General features: G+C 42.5%; 1 protein-coding gene across 5 annotated transcripts in view; it reads right to left on the bottom strand.

Moving 5' to 3' along the window:
- The window catches only part of RDX (radixin), a 63,085-nt gene that overhangs the window by 4,906 nt on the left and 33,474 nt on the right, over positions 1-24,705 (bottom strand). For all 5 annotated transcript variants that reach the window (XM_038761578.1, XM_038761577.1, XM_038761576.1 and 2 more), the window contains 8 exons: positions 24,345-24,428; positions 23,965-24,111; positions 17,509-17,605; positions 14,363-14,526; positions 13,720-13,850; positions 5,816-5,976; positions 2,959-3,051; positions 943-1,185 (listed from right to left, as the gene is read on the bottom strand). In XM_038761578.1, coding sequence (XP_038617506.1) covers positions 943-1,185; positions 2,959-3,051; positions 5,816-5,976; positions 13,720-13,850; positions 14,363-14,526; positions 17,509-17,605; positions 23,965-24,111; positions 24,345-24,428 — 1,120 coding nt within the window. The remainder of the gene's footprint in view (positions 1-942; positions 1,186-2,958; positions 3,052-5,815; positions 5,977-13,719; positions 13,851-14,362; positions 14,527-17,508; positions 17,606-23,964; positions 24,112-24,344; positions 24,429-24,705) is intronic.

Raw genomic sequence — 24,705 nt, 5'->3', positions numbered from 1 at the left:
CCCCCCTTTTCCTCAGCTCCTCCTCCCCTCCCCATCACCCTGACTCCCTCCCTCTGCTCTACCCCCCTCCCAGCCCCAGAGCACTTGTGTAAATGTGTACATATTTATTATTCTATTTATTTTATTAATGATGCATATATAGCTATAATTCCATTTATATTGATGCTGTTGATGCCTGTCTACTTGTTTTGTTGTTTGTCTCCCCGCTTCTAGACTGTGAGCCCATTATTGGGTAGGGATTGTCTCTGTTGCCGAATTGTACTTTCCAAGTGCTTAGTACAGTGCTCTGCACCCAGTAAACCCTCAATAAATACTACTGAATGAATGAATGAAGGCAAAAAGGCAGATACTATTTCAAAGACTAAGTATCAATCGATCAATGGGGTTTAGTGAGCGCTTACTGTGTGCAGAGCACAGTACTTAAGTACTTGGGAGAGACCGATAAAATAGAGTTAGTAGACAAAATCTCTACCTACAAGAAGCTTATATTTTAGACAGGGAGACAGACAAACTGAGTATTAAGTACATATATAAGAGCTTTGGGGCTGGGGTGAATATGAAGTGTTTAGGGGAACATAACCAGGTTACAGAACGGAAGAAAATACATATATATGGTGTATGTATGAATATGTACACATACACACACAAACACACACACATATGGGGGGTGTGTGGTTGTAAGTACATATACACCCCCCCACACCCATATATACATGCCCCGTATTTATACACACACATTTACACTCATACATATACATGTGTATATATATATATAACATATACTTACCCAACTAGCCACAAAGCCACAGGTGCTAGAGAAATCCCTGGTGAGCATGGAATTCATCTCTAACGTTGGCCGAAAAAACTCATTTGAAACGAACAGCAAAAAACCAGAAACGTCAGTTCTAAGATATGAACTCAACTACGAATCCGTGCTAGTACCTGGAGTTGTTTCTTCACCCGTTCATTTTTCTGCGTTTCCGTCACCCGCTCTTCCTCGCTCCTGTGGTTCACGACCCCTTCGTTCAACAGCTCGGCACTAGCTTCGGCATTGTTCTCATCATGCTCGTCGTGTTCATTCTCCGTCGGAGGAATCACTGGAGGGGGAGGCGGGGGAGGTGGAGCGGACATCACAGTTTTCAGTTCTTCTTTGGTCTTTTCCAAGTCTTCTTGGGCTGCAAAAGCCTGGATATTCCAACATACAAATGTCCTTGAATTAATGAAAATTCTTTTATTCACAATGGAAATCCATTTTCAAACCTATACTGCCTTTTCCCACAGCCCCAGTCCAATCTGGAAATGGTTGTTACTTTCTCCTTCCCATCCTGGAAACTGTCACTCTGGCATTTGTGTAACTATGACTACATTTATAACACCCAATATTGCTTTCAGAGGGAAATTTCAAATCAAACTTGTCTTTAAAAAACTGTACATTTATTTTACAGGGTAATAATTAAAACATGGGCAATTTCCACGTTTTGTCATTTCCACGATCAAGCTATTTAGGACTGTCCACTTTTTGGCAGCATGACTCAGTGGAAAGAGCACGGGCTTTGGAGTCAGAGGTCATGGGTTCAAATCCCAGCTCTGCCAATGGTCAGCTGTGTGACTTTGGGCAAGTCACTTCACTTCTCTGGGCCTCAGTTACCTCTGCTGTACAATGTGGATTAAGACTGTGAGCCCCCTGTGGGACACCCTGATCACCTTGTAGCCTCCCCAGCACTTAAAACAGTGCTTTGCACATAGTAAGTGCTAAATAAATGCCACCATTATTACTATTATTATTCCAGTAAACTTTAAGCTCCTCCACCAAAATGTAAGATCCGTAAAGACAAGGACCAATCAAAGGTATTTATTGAGTGCTTACTGTGTGGAGAGCACTGTACTAAGCACTCGGTAGAGTACGAACAACAAACTGGTAGACACACTCCCTGCCTATGAGCAGCTTACAGTCTACAATTCCCCTCCCCACAGCACCTGTATATATGTTTGCACAGACTTATTACTCTATTTTACTTGTACATATTTACTATTCTATTTATTTTGTTAATATGTTTTGTTTTCTGTCTCCCCCTTCTAGGCTGTGAGCCAGCTGTTGGGTAGGGACCATCTCTATATGTTGCCAACTTGTACTTCCCAAGCGCTTAGTACAGTGCTCTGCACACAGTAAGCGCTCAATAAATACTATTGAATGAATGAATGAGACATACATTAAGTAAATTACAGATGTGTACAAACATGCTGTGGGGCTGAGAGTGAGATGAACATCAAGTGCAAGGAGCTTACAATCTAGTGGATCATAATGTCGAAGTTTATTGTACTCTCCCAAGTACTTAGTACAGTGCTTTGCATTCAGTAGATGCACAGTAAATACTATTGATGAAGATGGATGAATTTATTTTGAACCATGGGAAGCAGAGTTACCTAGTAGAGAGAGCATAGGCCTGGAGCCAGAGAACCTGGGATTTAATTCCAGCCCCATCATTTGTCTGCTGGGTGACCTTGGGCAAGTCACTTAATTTCTCTTTGCCTCAGTTACCTCAACTGCAAAATGGAGATTCAATACTTGTTTTCCCTCCTACTTAAGACTATGAATCCCTGTGCGACTGACTGTCCGGGCTGATTAATTTGTCTCTACCCTAGTGCATAGAACAGTGCTTGACTCATAGTGGAAAAAAAAAATTACTAACATTTGAGTGGCAGAGTTACGCTCCATTTGCAAAACTAGACAAATACACGACTAATGTGAAAAACTTTAAAACTGTAATTAAAAACATCAATAGACTGAAGAGAGCCTTGACCTGAGAAGGAATATCAAATTCCATATAAACTTTCCCACTGAAAAGTCCTGTCATATAAAAAGTTTATCCGAGGACAAAAATGCTTTTATAATCAGCGGTCATTTCAGAGATATCAGGATCTCATCTTGAGAAGCTTTGAACCCATGGTCATCATTACTTTGTGTTGCCATTCTGAAGCTTCCTCTTCTTTCTTCTTCTTAGCTTCTTCTAGAAGGGCAATCTTGGCAGTGAATTCAGCGAGCTCTGCTGCCTGAAACAAAAAGGGAAATCAGCATGCGTAAAACAGTCAACTGAATATATGCACCTTAACCTTGCAGTGTGATAGGACATCCCATTTTGGGGGCTGAGTGCCAGGCCGATGATGCCTATGACTGCAAGGAGGAGGCAAAAATTGGGATGATTGGGAAAAAGCACCCAAATTCACTGCAAGAAACCCAGCTCGTAAGCCTACACTCCTCTTCCTGAACGGGACCGCACAATTTTCCACACTAGCTGCAGTGTCCACAGATCACAGTTAGCTTTTTTCCTCAGTTAATGCTGTAGAGTGATTAAAAAGGCCTGTGCATTCAGACTCCTCTGGTTCTGATCCAGATCTGCACTGTGGAGCAGCTATTCCCCACCGATTTCAATTAGGGAATTACTGCGCTAATCGCAGAATAAAGGAATATAAAGAATATACTGGTCTGAAGGTCCTCCAACACGGCGGGTGGCTGAGCCAACGGCCAGAAAGTCGGCGCAGAGGAGCTGGCGTAGAAGAAGTGGGAACAACAGTGAGAGCCCTGGCTCAGAGGGCCACTTCCCGGCTACTTCCTGGCCACCTCCTGGCCCTCCGTTGCTCCTCAGCAGGACTAGTATGTTGCTCATTGGGCAAAGACTCCTGGCAAATTTGCAAGGATCTGATTACCAACCAACAACCCTGAGGTAACACACAGAGTGCCCACCACCCTCAGACTAATCTTAGTCCTGGGCCAGGAAAGGAATCAGCCTTGGGCAGTGCTGTCGTTCGTGAGCTTCTCGGGTTTTCGCTTGAGATGATTACTTTCACTGTGGCTGGCTGTCATTTTCCTGACATATACATTCTTAGTAACATTTTCCTAGTATGACAACCCATAGATGTCCATTTCAATGCCCTGTGGTGTTTTAGCTGAAGGGACAAGGCTACTGTTTTCACTCAACAAGGTCTGGGGCTGGTCTAACCTTACTTCTTCCACATCTCCAACAAAACCTCACACTCCAAATCATGGTTGAAAAGACTCCCTCCTTCCTCCTCCCTTACCCCATTCAGCAAAACCCACTTGCTTCGTGGCCCATCCTCGCACTCCCCATTCAAAATCCCTGTTCTCTTTCTGTCCCATACTCAAGAGGAAAAAACCGGCACCTCCACAATAACCCTCCAGGGAGTCCTGGCATTTCTGCCTATAATCTGACAGATATTCGGAGATGCTTCACAGACACAGAAAAACCTCACCTAATGTGACTTGAGCAGTTTTAAATTCACCAAGGCGTGGACAACAAATATCCAAACCCAAGAAGACAAGATGGCTCACTCTGATTAAAATCAAATCAAGTTCAAACTAAACTCCACAAAGGCTAATTGGAGGAAACAGCACCAAAGGGAGAAAGAACCTGCCTCCTTTTCTGAAAGTGCTTTAAAGTTTTAATAGGAGATTGCTTCTTCCAGAATTTAAGTAGCTCTGGCCAAAGCCTCAAATGATAGGAGAGCAAGGAAACGTGGAAAAAGAATTTCCGAAATCTATCTGCACTTCGGAAGAATACAAAGGACAATATGACGGCAAATTGGCTGGATGGTCAGTTCCATCTGGCCTGGATCTTTGCTGGCTCCTGCCCTTGGTGAACTACTCTATTCCAGGAAGCCGCTTTTGGGCCCCAGAAGATGGGACCGGTGTATTTCCTGGGCAGCTCTCATCATTCAGACCATCGTCGCTGTGGGAATCCCTACAAACTACTGGCAGGAGAGGATGCCAGGAGAAGCAGCTAAGGGATGGAGAGATAAATGTTCCCAATCTCCCCTCTCCTACAAACGCAGTGTGGCCTTCCAAAGCCCAAATTTTGTTGTTGTTTTTTTAACTACAAAAAATAAGTCCGAGAACAGAACCCACTATCTCCGGCTGATGCCACAATTCTGTCAAAGCAACTTCAAAAGGCGCCCCACTTTCCACAACTACAACTAAACAACTGTTTGATGTTTTAACTGGATGGCATTTTTCTGAAGAGTTCTCAGCGGAAATAGGAGGAATCCTTATGTTGCTGCAACAGCCCTGGATCCAGGACTGGGTGACAGAGAAGAGCAGGGAAGGGAGAGAGGTGCAACAGGAAAGAAAGTCATGAAAAGAAGCTTGGGGAACTGAGGAGGAAAGAGAAATCAGAAAGGGGAATCAACTGTAATTATTGCTGAATTGTACCTTCCAAGCGCTTAGTACCGTGCTCTGCACACAGTAAGTGCTTAATAAATACGATTGAATGAATGAATGAGTTGTAGTGATGTGACTTTAGGAGGTCAGGATGGGGAAGTGGGACCAGTTTTCCATTTCCTACGAGACCACAGAAGGGTTTGTCATTCCTGAAAATCAACTGTAGTGTAATGGGGGAGTTATACAGGTTGTACATTTTCCATGAGCCTACGGAAGAGTCTAACATTCCTGAGAGCTCTGTGCCTGCTCTCTGAACTAATTCATCCTCGAACCGCAGGAGGGAAAGTTTTCCACAACCCTTCACCAAGCCTCACCACCTTGTTCCAAACTGGCTACCTCTGTAGGCTGTCAGGCAACCTAAAAGGGGACACATGGCAACTGCATAGTCCTACCGTCCCTCCTTCAATATTATTCCTACTTCTGTCCACAATCTGCATCAACCATGTCACTCTGAGGCTGCTACGTCCTCTCCCTGGGCTTGGGACCGGGGCTTTCGGCAGCAGACTTTGTCTCACACACAGAGCCTTTGGATGGAGGGCTTCTGTGTCTTCTAGACTGAACACGCTGTAGCGGATTCCTTACTAGTTGTTCTTGGTTTTTCATCTGGTCAGCGGCCTGTTTGGCTAAAGCAGACTTCGCCTCTTCTGCGGCTCGACGCTCCCTTTCCAGCCGTTCCGCTTCCTCTTTGGCTCGCTTTCTTTCCTGGTCTAGTTCTAGAGCTTTTCGCGTTTGTTCTTCCAACTCTGCCAAAAAGATCCCAAACAAAACAAAAAAACATGGAAAACACCAGTTAACAAAAGTAGCACACTGAAAATGGTTCTTACGCTATGAACAGCAGACATTATGGCGAATGCGACCGATAAAACGGATAAAAATGAACAAGCTTTCCACTTCATTTGTTTCCATTACCCACTCGCTTCTAACTGCCAATGTTTTATGAAACTGGCAGTCTGCCACTGTCTTGCACCTCCAAAGCTGGAAGATTAGAAGCAGGGGCAGCATGAAGCTGCCACAAAACTCTGAGTGTTGGGTAGGCTGTGGTGTTTCCTGTGGCTGTGATTGTGACAACTGGATGCTCAGCGCAGAACGCCTGTACTTCTGCTCCCCTAGCCCCCGAATCCTGCTGCCTTGGTTTTCACTATGTATGCATTTGTCCTTGTCTTACGTTTAAGTGTTTTATTATTTCACCTCTCCATACTTGTTTTACCCGGACTCCTCCTGTATATTCTTTCCCAATGCTTAAGACAGTCCTTTCCATGGGGTGCTTACCACAATTATTATTACTATTATTATTAATACTAAGAGCGACCCTAGATGTGCATATTGGTCATCAGTTTGCTTTATTTCTTGTTTTTGGTTTTCCCCGGTTTTCTGAAACGAAGTGGAAGAGACCCCAGCCCATCATAAAGCATTCAGTGTTCTTCTCAATGACGGCTTAGGCGATGGCTAAGGGTACAGTTGGGGTCTGTTGCTTTTGAGACCTCGGGAATTTTTTGGTCCATAACCAAAGACGGCACTCCCAATCCCTATCGGCCATCAGGCAAAGCTTACCACTGGCCATGAGGGAACTGGGCAAGACAGCATGGATGGCACAAACCAGCACCACGGCTCAACTACAACTTAACTGTCTGACCTGCTGGCAAAGTGTTATTCCATTTCCCCATTAACCACTGATGTCTGAGCAAAGCTCATTCCAAGCGTGGCCTAGCGACAGAGCACGAGCCTGGGAGTTAGAAGTACCTAGGTTCTAATCCTGGCTCTGCCACCTGTCTGCTGTGTGACCTTAGGCAAACCCATAATAATAATGATTGTGGCATTTGTTCAGTGCTTACTATGTGCCAGGCATTGTACTAAGCACTGAGGTACATATAAGCAAATCAGGTTGGCCCACATGGAGCTCACAGTCTCAATCCCCCTTTTACAGATGAAGTAACCGAGGTACAGAGAAGAAAACTTATTTGCCTAAGCCTGCACAGCAAACCAGTGGTGGAGTCTGGATTAGAACCCATGATCTCTTTTAGACTGTGAGCCCACTGTTGGGTAGGGACTGTCTCTATATGTTGCCAATTTGTACTTCCCAAGCGCTTAGTACAGTGCTCTGCACATAGTAAGCGCTCAATAAATACGATTGATGATGATCTTCTAACTCCCAAGCCCGTGCTCTAGTCACTATGCCATACTGCTTCTCGCTTCTCTGTGCCTCTGTGTCTCAGTTCCCTCATCTGTAAAATGGGGATAACTGTGAGCCTCCTGTGGGACAGGGACTGTGTCCAACCTGATAAGCTTGTATCTTCCCCAGAGCATACACAGTAAGCACTTAACAAATACCATCATTATTAAAAAAAGAACTCAAGGGTAGAGTGTCAAAGAGGGCAGGAGATTTTCTCTCAGAGACAATCACACAAAGGCAACCTCACTGGCAGCAGCATCGTCTTCAAACAGGACTACTCTTAGACGTTTGTGCTTATATAGAAAATCCATGTTCCAAGGATAGGATTGCTGATAAAACCAGGGTGCACACACAACTTGAAATCTGGAGAGAGGCAAGATCTAAGAGTTCTATATGGGTTCACCTATAAAGTTAAATCCAGCTTCTCAGGAATGATCCATATAAACCACATTTGTAAAATGTAATGCATTTTACAAAGCATTATATTTTAAAATGGGTTCGGAGGCCCACAGACGTTTTCTCCATATGTTCAAATTCCCACCTCCATGAAGATTTCAAACTTGCCTGTTACATCAGTGAAGAACGACAAACTATATTCCCTCATTCCAAAGAACTAAAGTCCAAATGGGCATATTTTCCTTAAAAGGAGTATTGGCGAACACAAATCAAGGGTATTTATTGAGTGCTTGCTCAATGCGGAGCACAGTACAAAGTGCTGGGGAAGTGTTCGATAAATATAATTGCCTAACATGCACAGTGAGCATGATGTTCCCACAGAATAAAAGTTGTAGCACTTGTGGATCGGACCACTGACACATTCTGCATAATATTTTACGCCTGTCAGAGGGAGCCCATTCCGGAGGAACCGTGTTAACAGTTACTGTTGGAAGAGACTGGGTGTGGAAAAGTTCAGGCCGCTCTTCAGAACAAAACCAAAATAACTACAGGAAACCCAGGACACTAATTTCTCCTGCTCTCCCAATCTGGGAGCTACATTTTCTAGACACTTCTGGGAGAGGGCATTGTTCTGGGAGGAGGGAAGCCGATCTGTTAGCTGGACAGAGTGGTTACGTGCTCTTTGTTAATCGCTTACTATGTATCAAGCACTGTTCTAAGTGCTGGAGTAGATACAAGTTTATTGTAAGCTCCTTGTGGACAGGGAATGTGTCTGTTTATTTTCCTATTGTACTCTCCCAAGCACTCAGTAAAGTGCTCTGCACACAATGTGTGCTCAATAAATACAAATGAGTTGAATGAAAGGTAGGACACAGTCCCTGACCCACATGGGGCTCAAAGTCAAGTCGGAGGGAGAACAAGACCATGCGTTTCTTGGGGGGGAACTATTACCCAGTGCTTAGCACCTGACGAGTGCTTAATAGCAAAAATAATAACTTAAATAATAATAAGAAGAAGCAGTGTGGCTCAGTGGTAAAGAGCCCGGGCTTTGGAGTCAGAGGTCATGGGTTCAAATCCCAGCTCCACCAATTGTCAGCTGTGTGACTCTGGGCAAGTCACTTCATTTCTCTGTGCCTCAGTTACCTCATCTGTAAAAAATGGGGATTACGACTGTGAGCCCTTCGTGGGACAACCTGATCACCTTGTAACTTCCCCAGCACTTAGAACAGTGCTCAGCACATAGTAAGCGCTTAATAAATGCCATTATTAATAATATAATAATAATAATAATAATGATGGTATTTGTTAAGCACTTACTATGTGTGAAGCACTGTTCTAAGCACTAGGGGGGATACAAGGTGATCAGGTTGTCTCACGTGGGGCTCACAGTCTTAATCCCCATTTTCCAGATGAGGTAACTGAGGCCCAGAGAAGTGAAGTGTGCCCAAAGTCACACAGCTGACAAGTGGCGGAGCCGGGATTAGAACCCACGATCTCTGACTCCCAAGCCCAGGCTCTTTCCACTGAGCCACGCTGCTTCTCTAAAGGGGCTTGGTTGCCCCCATCAATCATTCAGTGGTATTTATGGAGCACCTGATTGCAAAGCACAGCCCTAAACCCAGGAAGCAGCATGTCTTTCTAGACCATAATCTCTGGAAGTTAAGGAACTTTGGAAGATGCACCAACTATTCCAGACCTTGAGGAAGCCATTTTAATGCACTGAAACAGCAATCTGCTACAGAAGCCTTTTCTGTTACTTAACTAAACTTTCACTATATAATTTAAATTGCTACTGTTTTATATTTTCCTAGAATTTTGTTGTAACTGTGTGCCCCGGGGAAATTAAGGGTGGAATTATACAAACTGAAAAATTAATAATTCTCCTTATGATAATAATAATAACAATGGCATTTGTTAAGTGCTTACTATGTGCAAAGCACTGTTCTAAGCGCTGGGGTAGATAAAATGTCAAAAGGTTGTCCCACATGGGGCTCTCAGTCTTAATACCCAATTTACAGATGAGGCAATTGAGGCACAGAGAAGTTAAGTGACTTGCCTAAAGTGAAACAGCTGAGAAGTGGCAGACCTGGGATTAGAACCCACGACCTCTGACTCCCAAGCCCGTGCTCTTTTCCACTAAGTCATGCTGTTTCTACACCTTACACCCTGAACCTTAAAGTTTTAAATCCTCTAACGAACTTAGTGACTTGTAAACATTTGTAGATCATCATCAAAGGTATTTACTGAGCGCTTACTGTGTGCAGAGCTCTGTACAATGCGCTTGGGAGTGTCCAACAAGACAGAGTTGGTAGGTACATTCCCTGCCCACATCGAGAGAGATGTAAACCGGTTTTGAGGTTCTGGCTGTTCCTGAGTGTCATCAATCAATAGTATTTATTGAGTGCTAACTGTGTGATGAGGACCCTACTTGGTAAACTCCAGGACTCTTTTATGCCTAGCGTACAGGTGAAGTCTCAATAGAAGTTTCTAAAATTGAAAAACTGGGATAATGAGGACTCTTTCTGTCATGAGTCGATCATGCCGCCAAGTATTACAATAGTGCCTTTATTTCTTCTCATTATGAAGTTCTCACCAGTGGTGAAGGCTCTGAGTTTGTTAGTCATGTGCAGCCAAACCAGCCCAATTTGAAGAGCTATTACTGTAATTAGATGATAGTGGAAACATCGGAACACGTTCCTATTTGCCAATAAGCGGCACCAGACGTGGTGGGGGAGAGAAGAGAGGCTATTCTGTGCTCTGATACCACTCACTGACTCACGTGAATGGCATTTAGTTACATCCACAGCCTTGGCGCTTTAGTTACCACAGCCATGCTGACTGGACTGCTTGGCTTTCACATTTGTGGCCGGCAGCAAATTCAGTGGCCTGACAGTCCCACCCCCGCAAATGGGATGGTTTGGAATATTCTGGGAGGGGGCTGAACTCACAGTAAAGGGAAGTGAAGTAGTTTTAATCCAATCACTTATCCTACCCCGCCTCCCTGCTGACCTCCCTGTCTCCCGTCTCTCCCCACTCTGGTCTGTATTTCCCTCTGCTGCCCAGATAGTCTTTCTACAGAAGAGTTCAGAACGCTTCCCCGCTCCTCAAGAAACTCCAGTGGTTGCTCATCCACTTCTGAATCAAACAGAAACTCCGCACCATTAGCTTTAAGTCACCCAATCACCATGACCTTACCTCGCTACTCACATACACTTCAGTCCTCTAACGCTAACCTCCTCACTGTCTATCTCACAGATGATCTCTCGCCCACGTCCCGCCTCTGGCCTGGAACGATCTCCCTCCTCCTATCTGACAAACAATTACTATTCCCCACCTTCAAAGCCTTACCGAAGGCACATCCAGTCCAAACGGCCTTCCCTGATTAAGCCCTTCTTTCCTCTTCTCCCACTCCCTTTTGTGTCACTCTGATCTGCTCCCTTTCTTCCCCTTCCCTCCCAGCCCCACAGCATTTATGCACGTATCAGTAATTTATTTTATTAAATTAATATTTATTTCACTGCAAGCTCACTTTGGTCAGGGAATGTATCTGTTATACTGTCTTCTCTCAAGGGCTTAGTACAATGCTCTGCACACAGTAAGTGCTCAACAAATACAACTGATTGCCTCACTAGTTTTACAGCTGTGATGTGTGCTCCTACTTACTTTCCCCATGACTCAGCCAGAAGAGAGATTTGTGTGGTGCTTTCTCTCTGCCCAAGCCATCCATCAATGGAATTTAACAAGCACTTTCTTTATGAAGAACACTAAAATAAGCACTTGGGAGAGCATGACAGAGTAAGTAGACTCCTGACGGTAAGCTCCTTGAGGGCAGGGAATGTGTCTACCAACTCTTTTATATTCTACTTTCCCAAGCCCTTAGTACAGTGCTCAGCACACAGGTAAGCGCTTAACTATCAATGATTGACTGATGTAGACTCGAGACTTTCAAAGGAGCTTACAATCTAGCCAGGGAGACCTGGGGTTAAAAAAAGAATCTGGAGTGGGTTAATCAGATCGTTATCTTAATTTGGGGTCATTTTCAATACACCCTATTTCCCTGCTTTTCCCCAGTCAAAGGCCTCAGGGCTTCTAACTTGTTAGCCCGGGGTTAGTCAGGCCAAAACCCCATTTTTTTGAGTCTCAGACCTGGACAATTTCCACCGGGCCACGCTGTGGTTTCAGTGACCCAGATCTCTCTTCCTGTGTTTCTTCTACTGCCAATAGTCAAGAGCTAGCTAAATATTTAATTTTGAATATTTTGCTACTTCAAACGCTTGGAGTCATCTCTGTTACTCAAAAACACTGCCGAGGTTTAAACTATTATAGGGAGTAATATTTAAATTAGCAATGGAAAGAAGATGAGGTTTTAATATTTTAGCCGTAAAAGACCTAGAAAAGACTTACACTTTGCCCCTCATGTTTCTTTTTGTTTGGGTTTCCAGGGGAATTTGTATCTGGGGGATATTTTCTATATAGGTAGATATTGGGTATCTTTTTGTCTGGTGAAACGGAAGCAATATATGGATGGAAGTGAAGGATTATTATTAATGTGGAAGGAGCCACAATCATTAAAAAAATCATTAAGACTTTAAAATTCTAAACATAGCTTTCCTTGAATTTCACTGAAAATGCATTTGGAAAAAGGCAGGCCAAAGTGAATCCCAGGAAACTTGAGGCCTGAAGTTCCAGATCACTTCAGTTCACTGAAATGACTGAACACCGTTAAGAATTTCTCTTTCTTATCCTCCTACTTCCCTCAAACTAAAATCCACTTTAACCACTGGAGAATCTGTTTTGGAATTGATTTCGTTTTATTAGAAAAATCAAAAGTCGGGTTGCTCTTCAGTTCAAATATTGTGTGGCTTCCCTTGCCTGCACCTTCTGGCTAATGTGGCACGGAGGGTGAATGCATCTGCTTTAACGTTTCTCTCTAGCACCTTTCTGTCTAGTGGTTGGTGGATACATGTGTATTTTGGGCTGTTGCTGTTTGGTTTTTTTTTTGTTGGTGGTTTTTCATTTTTCCCAAGAAACACTTCAGAACTCTAAGGAACCTGAAGATATAAATCAGTTCAGCCCTTACACCAGGCAGGTGAATGACTAAAGTAGCTAGCGATGTATTCTTTCCTACAAGATCTCCAAGGGCGGAAACTTTTCAACCACACTAGCCAGGGTATAATCACCTGAAACTGAGAAGTTTCTCAGCATGTTGAAACAAAATCTGGCCTACTTTAGTTTAAACCCATTAGAGTTGCTTCTGGCTCCCAACTTTTGTGGTGTTGCACTCGCTTTTTGGAGGAACCTATCCACCTGTACGGCTAAAGCTATTAGCTCTAAGTGGAAGATACCCAAATCCACCTAAAACACTGCCCCTTTCCTGTAATACAATCTCATATTTCCTCGTGCCTCCAGGATATTTCCACACTTATGTACTGCTGCAGCTAGAATTTAGCACGATTATAGGGCAAACCCCTCCCGTTAGCCCCTAAATCCACTTTTCCTCCTAACTTTTCGATCAGAACCAACAATTCACCATCCTCACTGACCTAGAAGCCTGTAACCTTATTGTCATCTTCCAACCTAACCCACTTTTGTTAGGTTACCTAAATGTAGTAATTAACTGAACTTTCCCTCGGTCCCTGGTCGTTGGGATAATAGGTCAGTCTCTATAACTGACACCTCAGTCTTGGTTCAGTCTAATGAATGGGAGAGAGCGCAAACTTCACTTAAGGCATCTGACATCAATGCTCCATGCAGCTTTCTACCTAATAGCCTCATCATTCAGATTTGCAAACCATCAAGAGAACGGTTAATTAAGGCTATAAGCAAGCTCAGTGTAAGCATCCTTAAACAGCTCAAATAAAACTAATGCATTTGCTCCCACACTCAACGCTTCCACAGCCTTTGCTGAAGGAACACTTACCTTTCTGGGCCTTCATCGTCTGTTCTTCGATTTGTCTTAGACGTTCCATTAGTTCCTCCTTTTCACGCTCTATTCTTTCTTTTTCCTTCTCTGCTATTTCCCTTTTCTTTTTCTCATTCTCTAGTTGTGCCCTTCAAAAAAGGAACAGATTTTTGAATTAAAAAACCAACGGCGGGAAATCAAGTCTTTACTGTCCTGTAATGAATACAAAGCACTAATTATGACTAGCCCGGATATTAGCAAGGGTTTATTATTGCCACCCTACGACAAAAATGGCCCTACAGGGTGGCAGAACAGCTCGTGAGCTGTCTCTTTGGGGTTCAGTGCTGCTTCTTCTACTACCCACAACGACTCTTCCAAAGAGGCCACACGATCACTTGAGGTTCCCGACAGCCATCCCAATGATCAAGGAAGCCCCCGGACAATAGAACACCAGAAATTCAGGACGTCTAACGTCCAAACCCTTTTCTTAAAGGGGGGCTTTGAAGGGCACAATCCCCTCTCCCCCCCACCCAGCATCTACTTTGCCTAAATGAAACGATTTTTCAAGTTTAGCTCTGGAGTATTCACTCGAATCTAGCTTGCACTGTCTTATATATACGCTACTCCATCCATAAAGCATTACAGCTCGTAGATTCCAAACCTCTCCAGCTGCTTCTGATGTTTCTCCTCCCTTGCCTGGGCCTTCATCTGCTGAACTTCAATCGTGTCCGGTTTTCTTCTTCGCATGTAGAGCTCATGGTTCCCCATGCATAAGGCCAAGATCCGCTTATTGATTCTCAGACGAGGGGCATAAAAAACAAAATCCTAAACAAAAGGACCCTAAATTAGTATGTTTCCAGAGCTAAGATGTCTTTAACTTCCTCACGGGTAACACTCCTTTGGGCAGGGAACATGTCTATTGACTCTGCTGTATTCTACTTTCCCAAGGGCTTAATGCAATGCACTCACTAAATACCACAGATTGACTGTACTGAGTCACATGTGATATTTGTTCAATCATCACAAGTTGCATAATTATTGGGCAATCTTTTTAAATTATATTTTATATGTTAGCTAATTTTAATTCTTTGGTACTTCACGTAATTTGAATGGAGGACCAGCAATACAGAGGATATCGAGTGGAAGGACAGTGAACCATTTATATCTGCTATAATGCATTCTCTTCCCATCCCCTGATCACATGCTCACAAACTGCAGATAAGGAGTTTTTTTTCTGTTGTTTTTTTTTTAATTTCTGACCAGGTGTATCTCTGTTGCACATACAGCATCTATTTATCCATGTAACAGTTGCTCCCACTAACTTCTCCTGGCTAAACTGGATTATTTTCCACTTTCACATGTTTATTATGCCCCTCTTTTTGATTTTGGAAAATTCACACTGAAAGAAGGGCTACCAAAAGATGCTACAATTAATACATGAATAGAAATGATATAGACTGAAACCATTACAGAGTTATGCAGAGACAGATGAGATAAAGAGGGATAGGAAAAGACACCTATCCACTGATTTGGTCTATACTGGCTATATGGTGTAGTTTTCTAAACCTAATTGTGGACAGGGAATGTGTCTGCTTATTGTTATATTGTACTCTCCCAAACGCTTAGTAAAGGGCTCTGCACACAGTAAGCGCTCAATAAATGACTAACTCAATAAATACAACTGAAGTAAAAAATTTTGAAAAATCCAAAAAAAAATCACTACGCTTTTTACAGCATGCATGAAAAGAAAAAAAAAAATCACCATTACTGTGTAAGAAGCACCATGGTCCCCAGAATTTTGGAAGATGCACTTTCCCAAAACTTCTAAAGGACAATTTGCCTTCCAACTACTGTCTTGAATGACAAAAAATTCAAAAGTGCTTTCATATTAAAAATCACTACCCCTCAAAAACCAGCCAAGTAAATAGTAGAACATACCCATTCCCAAGCCAAATGCAGACACAATAAAGCAGGGTGCATGATTGTGAAAGGACAGAGAAAAGTCAAAAAATCCTTGCCAAAGTGGCGTACTCTACCGAAAAGCTTGATGAGGTCGTTTCTCTGTAATTTGAAATGAAGCAAATACCAACCAGGCCTAGGGCACTGTGCAAAACAAGAAGGCTCAACAAATAGCTTACTTCATCAGCTTAACCTTTTTAAAATCCAATTAGGCTTGGCAATCCTCTTATAAGTTTTATAGCTAACTTTTCTCCATCCTGGCACTCTGCCACCTTGGTGGAAAGAAGATTTAAGGATGTGGGCCAGGCATATGTGAAGTTGATGCCAAATTTCAATTAATTTTCGTTTACAGCCGGCACTTCTCAGTAATGTTTATTATTATTAATCATATGTATTGAGTGCTTACTGTTTAATCAATAGTATTTATAGAGCGCTTACAACATGCAGAACACTATACTAAGCACTTGGGACAGTATAACAGGATCGGCAGACACTTTACCTGCCAATAATGAACGTGCATTCTAGAGTTTACTGGGACTTGGTTTAAGATACCAGATGGCAACACACTGTTATTCATTCATCCAGCTGTATTTATTGAGCACTTACTATGTGCAGAGCACTGTACTCATAACCGGGTGCTCTTTCACAGACTCCCCAGACAAAATGCCCGTATCCAAAATGTCCGTAGAGATAACCCTCAATGTATCTCTAGGCCCAATTTATTTTTTCCTCTCCCAGATCGATGGCGGCCCCAGCTCCTCATCCCCTATTTTGCAAGATCATCTGTCCCTTGAGTTACTAAAACTGGGGTTCTAATAGCAGGGGTCCTGGGGTTTCTAAACACCTCTTCGGAAAAGATAGGTTCATCTGTACTCTACAGAAACACTAACTTTGGTTGCCTACGATGCGGAAGGAAATAAGTGAACTTTCAACCCGCTGCCCAGAATGGTCCCTTTAGTCAGAGCCTGATTTCACTTGCATGCTTTCACTTCTTCCATACATGGGTGCCAATTTTTCATTACAAGCATGTGGGTGAGAAAGGACAAGCAATCTAAGGGTAAAGGAGCTGGAAAGTCAGGGGGAGGCTTCAAAGATCCAACAGGCCAGAAAACCACCCTTGGAATCTTTCCAACCTTGACTGGAAGCTGTTGGATAATGAAGGAAATACAAGGTGACAAACTGGGAGTCCAGATCGAAAAACCGGAGGCAAGTACTACCATCTAGTTGGCATTTATGCTTCCGTATATTTTGAATAGAAAATTAACAGGATAATTGTTCACTCCATAAAATGACAGTGTCCCACTAAAGGATGAATAAAGGGGTGAAAAATAGGTCTGAAAAGGGAAAGGTTAAAGAAGTGGGATTGGGTAGACAAGAGCAAGCAAGCAAAGGGGCAGCTTTCACTGTCTTTAAGAATATGAAATCTTTATGGGAAATATGCTAACAGATTTCACCACAGGCCAGAAGACAAACGTGGACATACCTTGCACTGAGTTTAATTGGATCTAAAAAAACTCTCTCAATGACAGGTCTCTCAACGCCACAGGCTACTAGAGTAATTTGTGGAATTTTCCACACTCCTCACCGCCACGTCCCCCCCAAAGTATTTTAAGAAGGATACACAATGGAAATCACAACTAACTTAGGCATTCACTTGCCAGGAGATAAGGCCTCGCTAGTCTCTGAGGGCCCCTTTTTACTCCGTGATTATATGATCATCAACAAGAAGTTACCCAACGGAAAAGATAAATGCTACTGACAAAGTAACTTTCAATGCAAGTCCAAAAAGTCGAAAACATCTCAGTAAATCTGAACAGTTAATACATAAAAAACAAAAGTTTTACTCACAGGGGCCTTTTTGTCAATTGGCTTTATGATAAACTTTTTGTCATTAAACGAAATGTTTCTGATTTCACTCCAAGGAAAACCAATTTTGGGTGTCAACCTTCAAAAAAGAAATGTTAACCTTTAAATTCAAAGCACGCAAGTGGGTATTCAAAACATCAAGTCTGAAATTTAACACCACGCATTGTTGTTCTCAAGGACCAAGGTTTGTCATTCCACTTTCCTGTCAACCGGGGAGAGAGACTATTTTTAGAAAGACATTCAATTTTCCTTTAAAATAGTAGGCAATTTCACCGTGAATAAAAAACAAAAAAAGGATATGTGCCAAGCACTGTATGGAGCAAACACAAGATAATCAGATCAGAAATGGTCCCTGACCCCCACAGGGTTCAAGGGCAAGGTAATAGTAATAATAATAATAATGGTACTTGTTAAACATTGACTTTGTGTTAAGCACTGCCCTAAGCGCTGGGGTACATACAAGTTAATGAGGCTGGACACAGTCCCTGTCCCACATGGGGCTCACACTCAATCCCCATTTTACAGATGAGGGAACTGAGGCACAAAGAAGTGATTTGCCCAAGGTTATACAGCAGATATATGGCAGAGCCACCATGAGAACCCATGACCTTCACACTCCCAGGCCCGTGCTCTATCCACTTTAAGCCATGCTGATTCTCAGGCACTTACACCCATTTTACAGTAAAGAATACTGAGAACCAGACAGACTTAGTACCTTGCTCTGGGTCACAGAGCAAGAACTCTGAAACAAAGACACCTGACTCCCAGCCCCACACTGCTGTTCTGTGAATTTCTTCTACAATAATTGAATACAAATACTTTGGCTTGTGGGAATTCTAGAAAACAACATTTCCTTTCCTAACAGGAGTGAGTTGTCATTAACCTCTCAGAATTGGCATTCCTGATGGTCATTCATTCATTCAATCGTATTTATTGAGCGCTTACTGTGTGCAGAGCACTGTACTAAGCGCTTGGGAAGTACATGAAGAGAAAGCAATTTTTAATTTGGAACAATTCAGGCTAGAGATCTTCATGGATTACCTTAGCATCGAATCCTCACCTGCACGCCCAGACTTTGCATCTATACTCACAGAGAAAGTTCTTCTTCCCCAATCTGACCCAAAACATCGCTGCAGGAAACTGTGGCTGGGGCAAACTGTGGCAGGGATCGGGAACAACCAAGCGGCTAGGTTCTCCTCCATCCCCTGTCATTCACTCATTCAATCGTATTTATTGAGCGCTTACTATGTGCAGAGCATGTACTAAGCGCTTGGGAAGTACAAGTTGGTACATAAGCGGTCTTTCTACCTGCCCTGGTTTCCTCCTCTTGGAGCACACTGAAGTAGGCTGAAGAGGTTGCAAGAAGAAACCTCCCTGAATGCCCCTTCCTCCCTGCTCCCTCTCTCCCTAAAATAATCTGACAGGAATTGTGGTATCTGTTAAGTGCTTACTATGCGCCAAGTGCTGTACTAAACACTGGGGCAGATACAAGATAATCGACAGACACAGTCCCTGTCCCACGTGGGGCTCACAGTGGAAGGGAAAATGGGTATGTAGTCCCCATTTTACAAGAAGCAGCGTGGCTCAGTGGAAAAGAGCCCGGCTCTGGAGTCAGAGGTCATGGGCTCATATCCCAGCTCCGCCAACTGTCAGCTGTGTGACTTTGGGAAAGTCACAACTTTTCTGTGCCTCAGTTACGTCATCTGTAAAATGGGGATTAAGACTGTGAGCCCCCCGTGGGACAACCTGATCACTTTGTAACCTCCCCAGCGCTTAGAACACTGCTTTGCACATAGTAAGCGCTTAATAAATGCCTTAAAATATATAATAAATGAGGAAACTGAGGAAAATAAATAAAATAATAAATGAGGAAACTGAGGCACAGAGATGGTAACTGACTTACCAAAGGTCACACAGCAGACAAGTGGCAGAGCCAGAATTAGAGCCCAGATCCCTTGATTCCCAGAATCAGGACCGTGCTCTTTACCACTTGGCCACACTGCCTTCCTCCCTTCCTTTCTTTCAGTGGGATTTATCCAGACCTGACATCCATACCATCCATCCCAGCCCAATGCTATTAATCCTATCGTTTGCCCCAAAATTTAGCTGCAGGATAGCTTGCAGGTGTGCAAGACTCTACTCCAGTAACATTTATTTCATTAGTCACAAAATTCATGCACTGCCCACAAATCTTTCTGGGGGAGGTAAAGAGAATCCTGCCCCAAAGCACAAGTCTAGAATAAATGGACCTCTAAACACCCTCCCAGGTCTAAAATGCTATACTAGCTTTAAATACTTATTGGTGTAGGTGGACTCAAATTACCTTACCTTTTGAAAATGCAAACCATAAAGGAAAAAAAACCAGTTCTTCCCATTTCTTTATTTTTTATGGTATTTGTTCTGCACTTACTATGGGCCAGGCCCTTTTACAAATGCCATCATTATTATTATTATTATAAGCACTGGGGTAGACACAAGCTAATCAACCTGGGCACAGTCCATTCCCAATGGGGGCTCACAGTCTTCATCCCCATTTTACAGATAAGGTAACTGAGGCAAAGAAAAACCAAGTGACTTGCCCAAGGTCCCACAGCAGGCAAGTGGCAGAGCCAGGATTAGAACCCAAGTCCTTCTGACACTCAGGCCCAGGCTCTATCCATCTAGACTGTGAGCCCACTGTTGGGTAGGGACCGTCTCTATATGTTGCCAACTTGTACTTCCCAAGCGCTTAGTACAGTGCTCTGCACACAGTAAGCGCTTAAAAAATACAATTGAATGAATGAACACTGCTTCCAGTTTTACTTTGGGCATGAATTAGATTATTTCAATTCCTTCCTCGATCTGCAAAATTTCAAATAAATTTCATTTAGGTTGTTTTTTTAGGTTGAATACTGGTAAATGACGAGCCACATGCGCCATAAGGCCAAGGATCATATTTATATAATTTCCTCAGTATATCTCCTAACACGGCACCACCTAAACAGCTTTTAAATAGTTTTGTTGCTAATAATAATAATAATAATGGCATTTATTAAGCGCTTACTATGTGGAAAGCGCTGTTCTAAGCACTGGGGAGGTTACTAGATGATCAGGCTGTCCCACAGTGGGCTCACAGTTTTAATCCCCATTTTACAGTTGAGGTAACTGAGGCACAGAGAAGTTAAGTGACTTGCCCAAAGTCACATTAACACAGTCCGTGTGAACGAGAATAAGTTCAACAGCAGAAAGAAATTAAACTCACTTTGAAGATTACATTAAGTTTGGGGGAGTAATCAATTTGTCTTCAGTTTCATCATCACTCTCTGAACTGAGTACACTAGTTTAAACTACTAATGTTTCACCATTAATGCTGGGCTACTGCTTGGTGTGGAAAGGGCTAGTAAAATTACTTGTAAACTGACGAACAAGGCCATTCGAATACATGATGTCTCACATGAAATCTCAACTATTCTTAGTACTTTAATTTATAACGTGCACTAACATACTTCAGAGATACATATCCTATATAGGTACGGAGTGCCAAAGAATTAGTCTTGTTAGAAGTCTAGCGAACGAGTAAAACCTTCTCTTCTTCAGCTTATTAAGAGTTACCATGCCATCTAATGGTCAATGCAACGAGCATCTTCCGCGTATCTGCCTCAGTTTTCAATTTTGAGCTAAAGAGTTGTAGCACAAAATGATCAAAATAGCGTTAAAGATAGGTTTTTCCTTGTGGGGACAGGAATCTAAGCGTACCATCAGTCTCTTTACAAAGACCATTTATTTATTTACAAGTAATAAATATATTCTCCCGCTCTACTCAATCACTGTCACCCGGCTACAATACTAGCAACGACGGAGGAGGGAAAAGGGAGAAAAGAATAAATCACAGCTTGTCGACTGAAGCTGTTTCTAGCACTCTTTTCCTTTCTGATTCGGTCTCAATATTGAGACACGTTTTTCAGGTTACACAAAAAGCGTCTCTGCCCTACTAAACCCAAGGAAGCGCTTTCGCTTTTCAGTTTTCTTTAGCTCTTTTAAAAGAAAGACAACATTGCTTTTGTTCTAACAATGGTGAGCTCTCACAAAGAATGAGCACAAAGCGTCACGTCTACAGCCTTCTTCCCCAACTGTTACACCATCAGGAGTTAAGGACAGTGGCCCGGTGTGGACAGGTGCTGGAAAACTGCCCCCTCTGAGTACTGTAGATCGATTTAATCCTATTAATATATTTAATCAATCGTATTTGAGTGCTTAATTCATTCATTCATATTTATTGAACGCTTACGTTATGCAGAGCGCTGTACTGAGCGCTTGGAAAGTACAGTTCAGCAACAAGTAGCTTAATGTGTGCCGAGCACGGTACTAAACGCTTGGGAGCATACAATGAAACAGAGTTGGTCGACACGTTCTCTGCCCACAACGAGTTTATAGTCTAGAGGGGAGACAGACATCAGTAGAAATAAATTGTAGATATAGAGAAGCAGTGTGGTCTAGTGGATAGAGACGGGACTGGAAGCTCGGCACGGCTACTTTGCTGGCGACCTTGGGTAAGTCACTTCACTTCTCAGTGCCTCAGTTCCCTCATCTGTAAAATGGGGATTAAGTTGGTTAGCCCTATGTGGCACAGAGACTGTGTCCAACCTATCTTGTATCTACCCTAGTAGTAATAATAATAATGATGGCATTTATTAAGCGCTTACTATGTGCAAAGCACTGTTCTAAGCACTGGGGAGGTTATAAGGTGAACAGGTTGTCCCAAGAGGGGCTCACAGTCTTAATCCGCATTTTACAGATGAGGTAACTGAGGCACGGAGAAGTTAAGTGACTTGCCCAAAGTCACACAGCTGACAATTGGCAGAGCCGGGATTTGAACCCATGACCTCTGACTCCAAAGCCTGTGCTCTTTTCCACTGAGCCACGCTGCTTCTCAGCATGTACTTGTACTTAGTAAGCGCTTAACAAATACCATTAAAAATGTTAAATTTTGATTCTTACATTTTTCACTGTTCCCACTAATGTGTTGCCTGTAATTTATTTGTTTTCAATTTATCTTCTAGTAGCTAAGAGGCACTCTATCAGATTCCTTGACCCTCTTTATCGTTTCTTCTCCTTCCATGACACCCCCGCTCACACATTTCACTCCCTTCAAGCCAACCTACTCACTGTGCTTCATTCTTGTCACCACGAACCTCTGGTTCTTGCCCTCCTTTCTGCCTTAATTCCCTCCCGCTTCACATCCAGCAGAACACTATTCTTGCCATCTTCAAGCCCTTCTGAAATTCTCTCTTTACTCTCCCAACCTTTTATTCCCCTCAAAGCTGCTTCAGCACTTCCACACTTCCTAAGCCCTCGGGTACTAAACATCTCTTTCCTTGGCACTTATGTACCTAATTTTATACTTTCTTACTTCCTTCTCTCTGTAGTATGAGTGTTTGTCTCTCCTGCTTGATTGTAAGCTCCTTGAGGGCAGGGATCATGCCTAGTAAATCTACTAATTTATCTATTATGTATGTCTTTATGTATATTAATGGCTGTCTCCCCCCTAGACGGTGAGCTCGTTGTAGGCCGGGAATGTATGTTTGTTGTTCTATTGTACTCATTCATTCATTCAATCGTATTTATTGAGCGCTTACTGTGTGCAGAGCACTGTACTAAGCGCTTGGGAAGTACAAGCTGGCAACATAGAGAGATGGTCCCTACCTAACAACGGGCTCACAGTCTAGAAGGAGGAGACAGACAACAAAACAAAGCATGTGGACCCGTGTCAAGTCATCAGAACAAATAGAAATAAAGCTAGATGCACATCATTAACAAAATAAATAGAATAGTAAATATAGTGTACTCTCCCAAGCGCTTAGTACAGTGCTTTGCACCCAGTAAGCCCTCAGTGAATATGACTGGATGAATAAATCAATTAATACTGTACTCTCCAAATAGATGTGTATTAAAAGCTATTTATCCATTCCCCCATTTCAGTTTTAAGTCCCTTGTGGGACAGGGACCGTGTCTGAATTGATTACCTTGCATTTATTCCATAGATTACCATGTAGTAAGTGCATGATACAAAAGATGATGATGATGATTATTAGTAACAATAATAATAATAATCAGCAAAACAGGTGGCTGCACCTCAGAAGCATGCAAGGTGAAAGCGAGGCACATTACTCCAGAAAAATAGGTCTAAATATCTGCCTCAGGCAGCTTTTGGTTTTAAGTAACCGCTTTCCTAATTTAAAAAAGTCCCATATCAAAGATTCAGAAGAGAGAATACAAAAAATAAAAGACATCAAAATATTAAAAAGTTCAGGGCAGCTTTGTGAGGTATTAAGTCCCTTACTTTTTCCTCCCCAAATTAAAACTCAAGAAAGCAATATTAAGTTCTTCTATTATTTACACTTCTCCCAATGGGAGATCAAAAATCCAAACCAGCTCCAGTTATGTCTCTAATTTACTTACTTGTCATCATGCTCATAGATATTTAGACCCAAAGCATCAACTCCTAGCCATAATTCAGTTCCTTTTTTATTCTTAATTTCAAAGTAGTTGACTCCATACATCTCTAGATCTTGGGCAATCTTCAGATATTCCATCATAGAATCTTCCCTGTTGAAATAATAAAGACACCGGGTTATATTAGATGGAAAAAAAAACAAACAAAACAAAAAACAAAACAAGAGCAAATTGTGTTTGTCACTCCAAAATGAAATTGTCGAATTGCTTTAATGTTAGCAATTAGATGTCAATTTATGTAAACACAAGGTGATTTTGAGGAAATTAAGTCAATTTATTAAATGAAACAAGCTATTAATAAACTGAGGAAAAATGATCTCATCTACCTTAACATTCCTCTGTGTTCTTCATGCCAGTTCTGTATTCTTTCTTCCCACTGTTCTTTTGTCAGTTTGTGCTGCTCCAAAACACTAAAAAAAGTAATAAAAAAAAATAAAAGGAAACTCTACCAATTCATACTTTTAGACAATGGACTGAAAGTCAAGGTTTGGGGAAATAGGCTAAAATTAGACAGAGACAGTTGGCATTATCCTCTACTCCTCTCTCTCAATCAACCCACATATTCAGTCTGTCCCCAAATCCCTCTGGTTCTACCTTCTCAACAGCTCTAGAATCCACCCCTTCCTTTCCATGCTACTACTACGTTGATCCCACTTTGACTCAGCCTACTCGCTGACCTCCTTGCCT

The sequence above is a fragment of the Tachyglossus aculeatus genome, chromosome 20 (assembly GCF_015852505.1).
Source record: "Tachyglossus aculeatus isolate mTacAcu1 chromosome 20, mTacAcu1.pri, whole genome shotgun sequence".
In the NCBI taxonomy this organism is placed as follows: Eukaryota; Metazoa; Chordata; class Mammalia; order Monotremata; family Tachyglossidae; genus Tachyglossus; species Tachyglossus aculeatus.
This window is presented reverse-complemented; position numbering and strand designations above follow the sequence as displayed.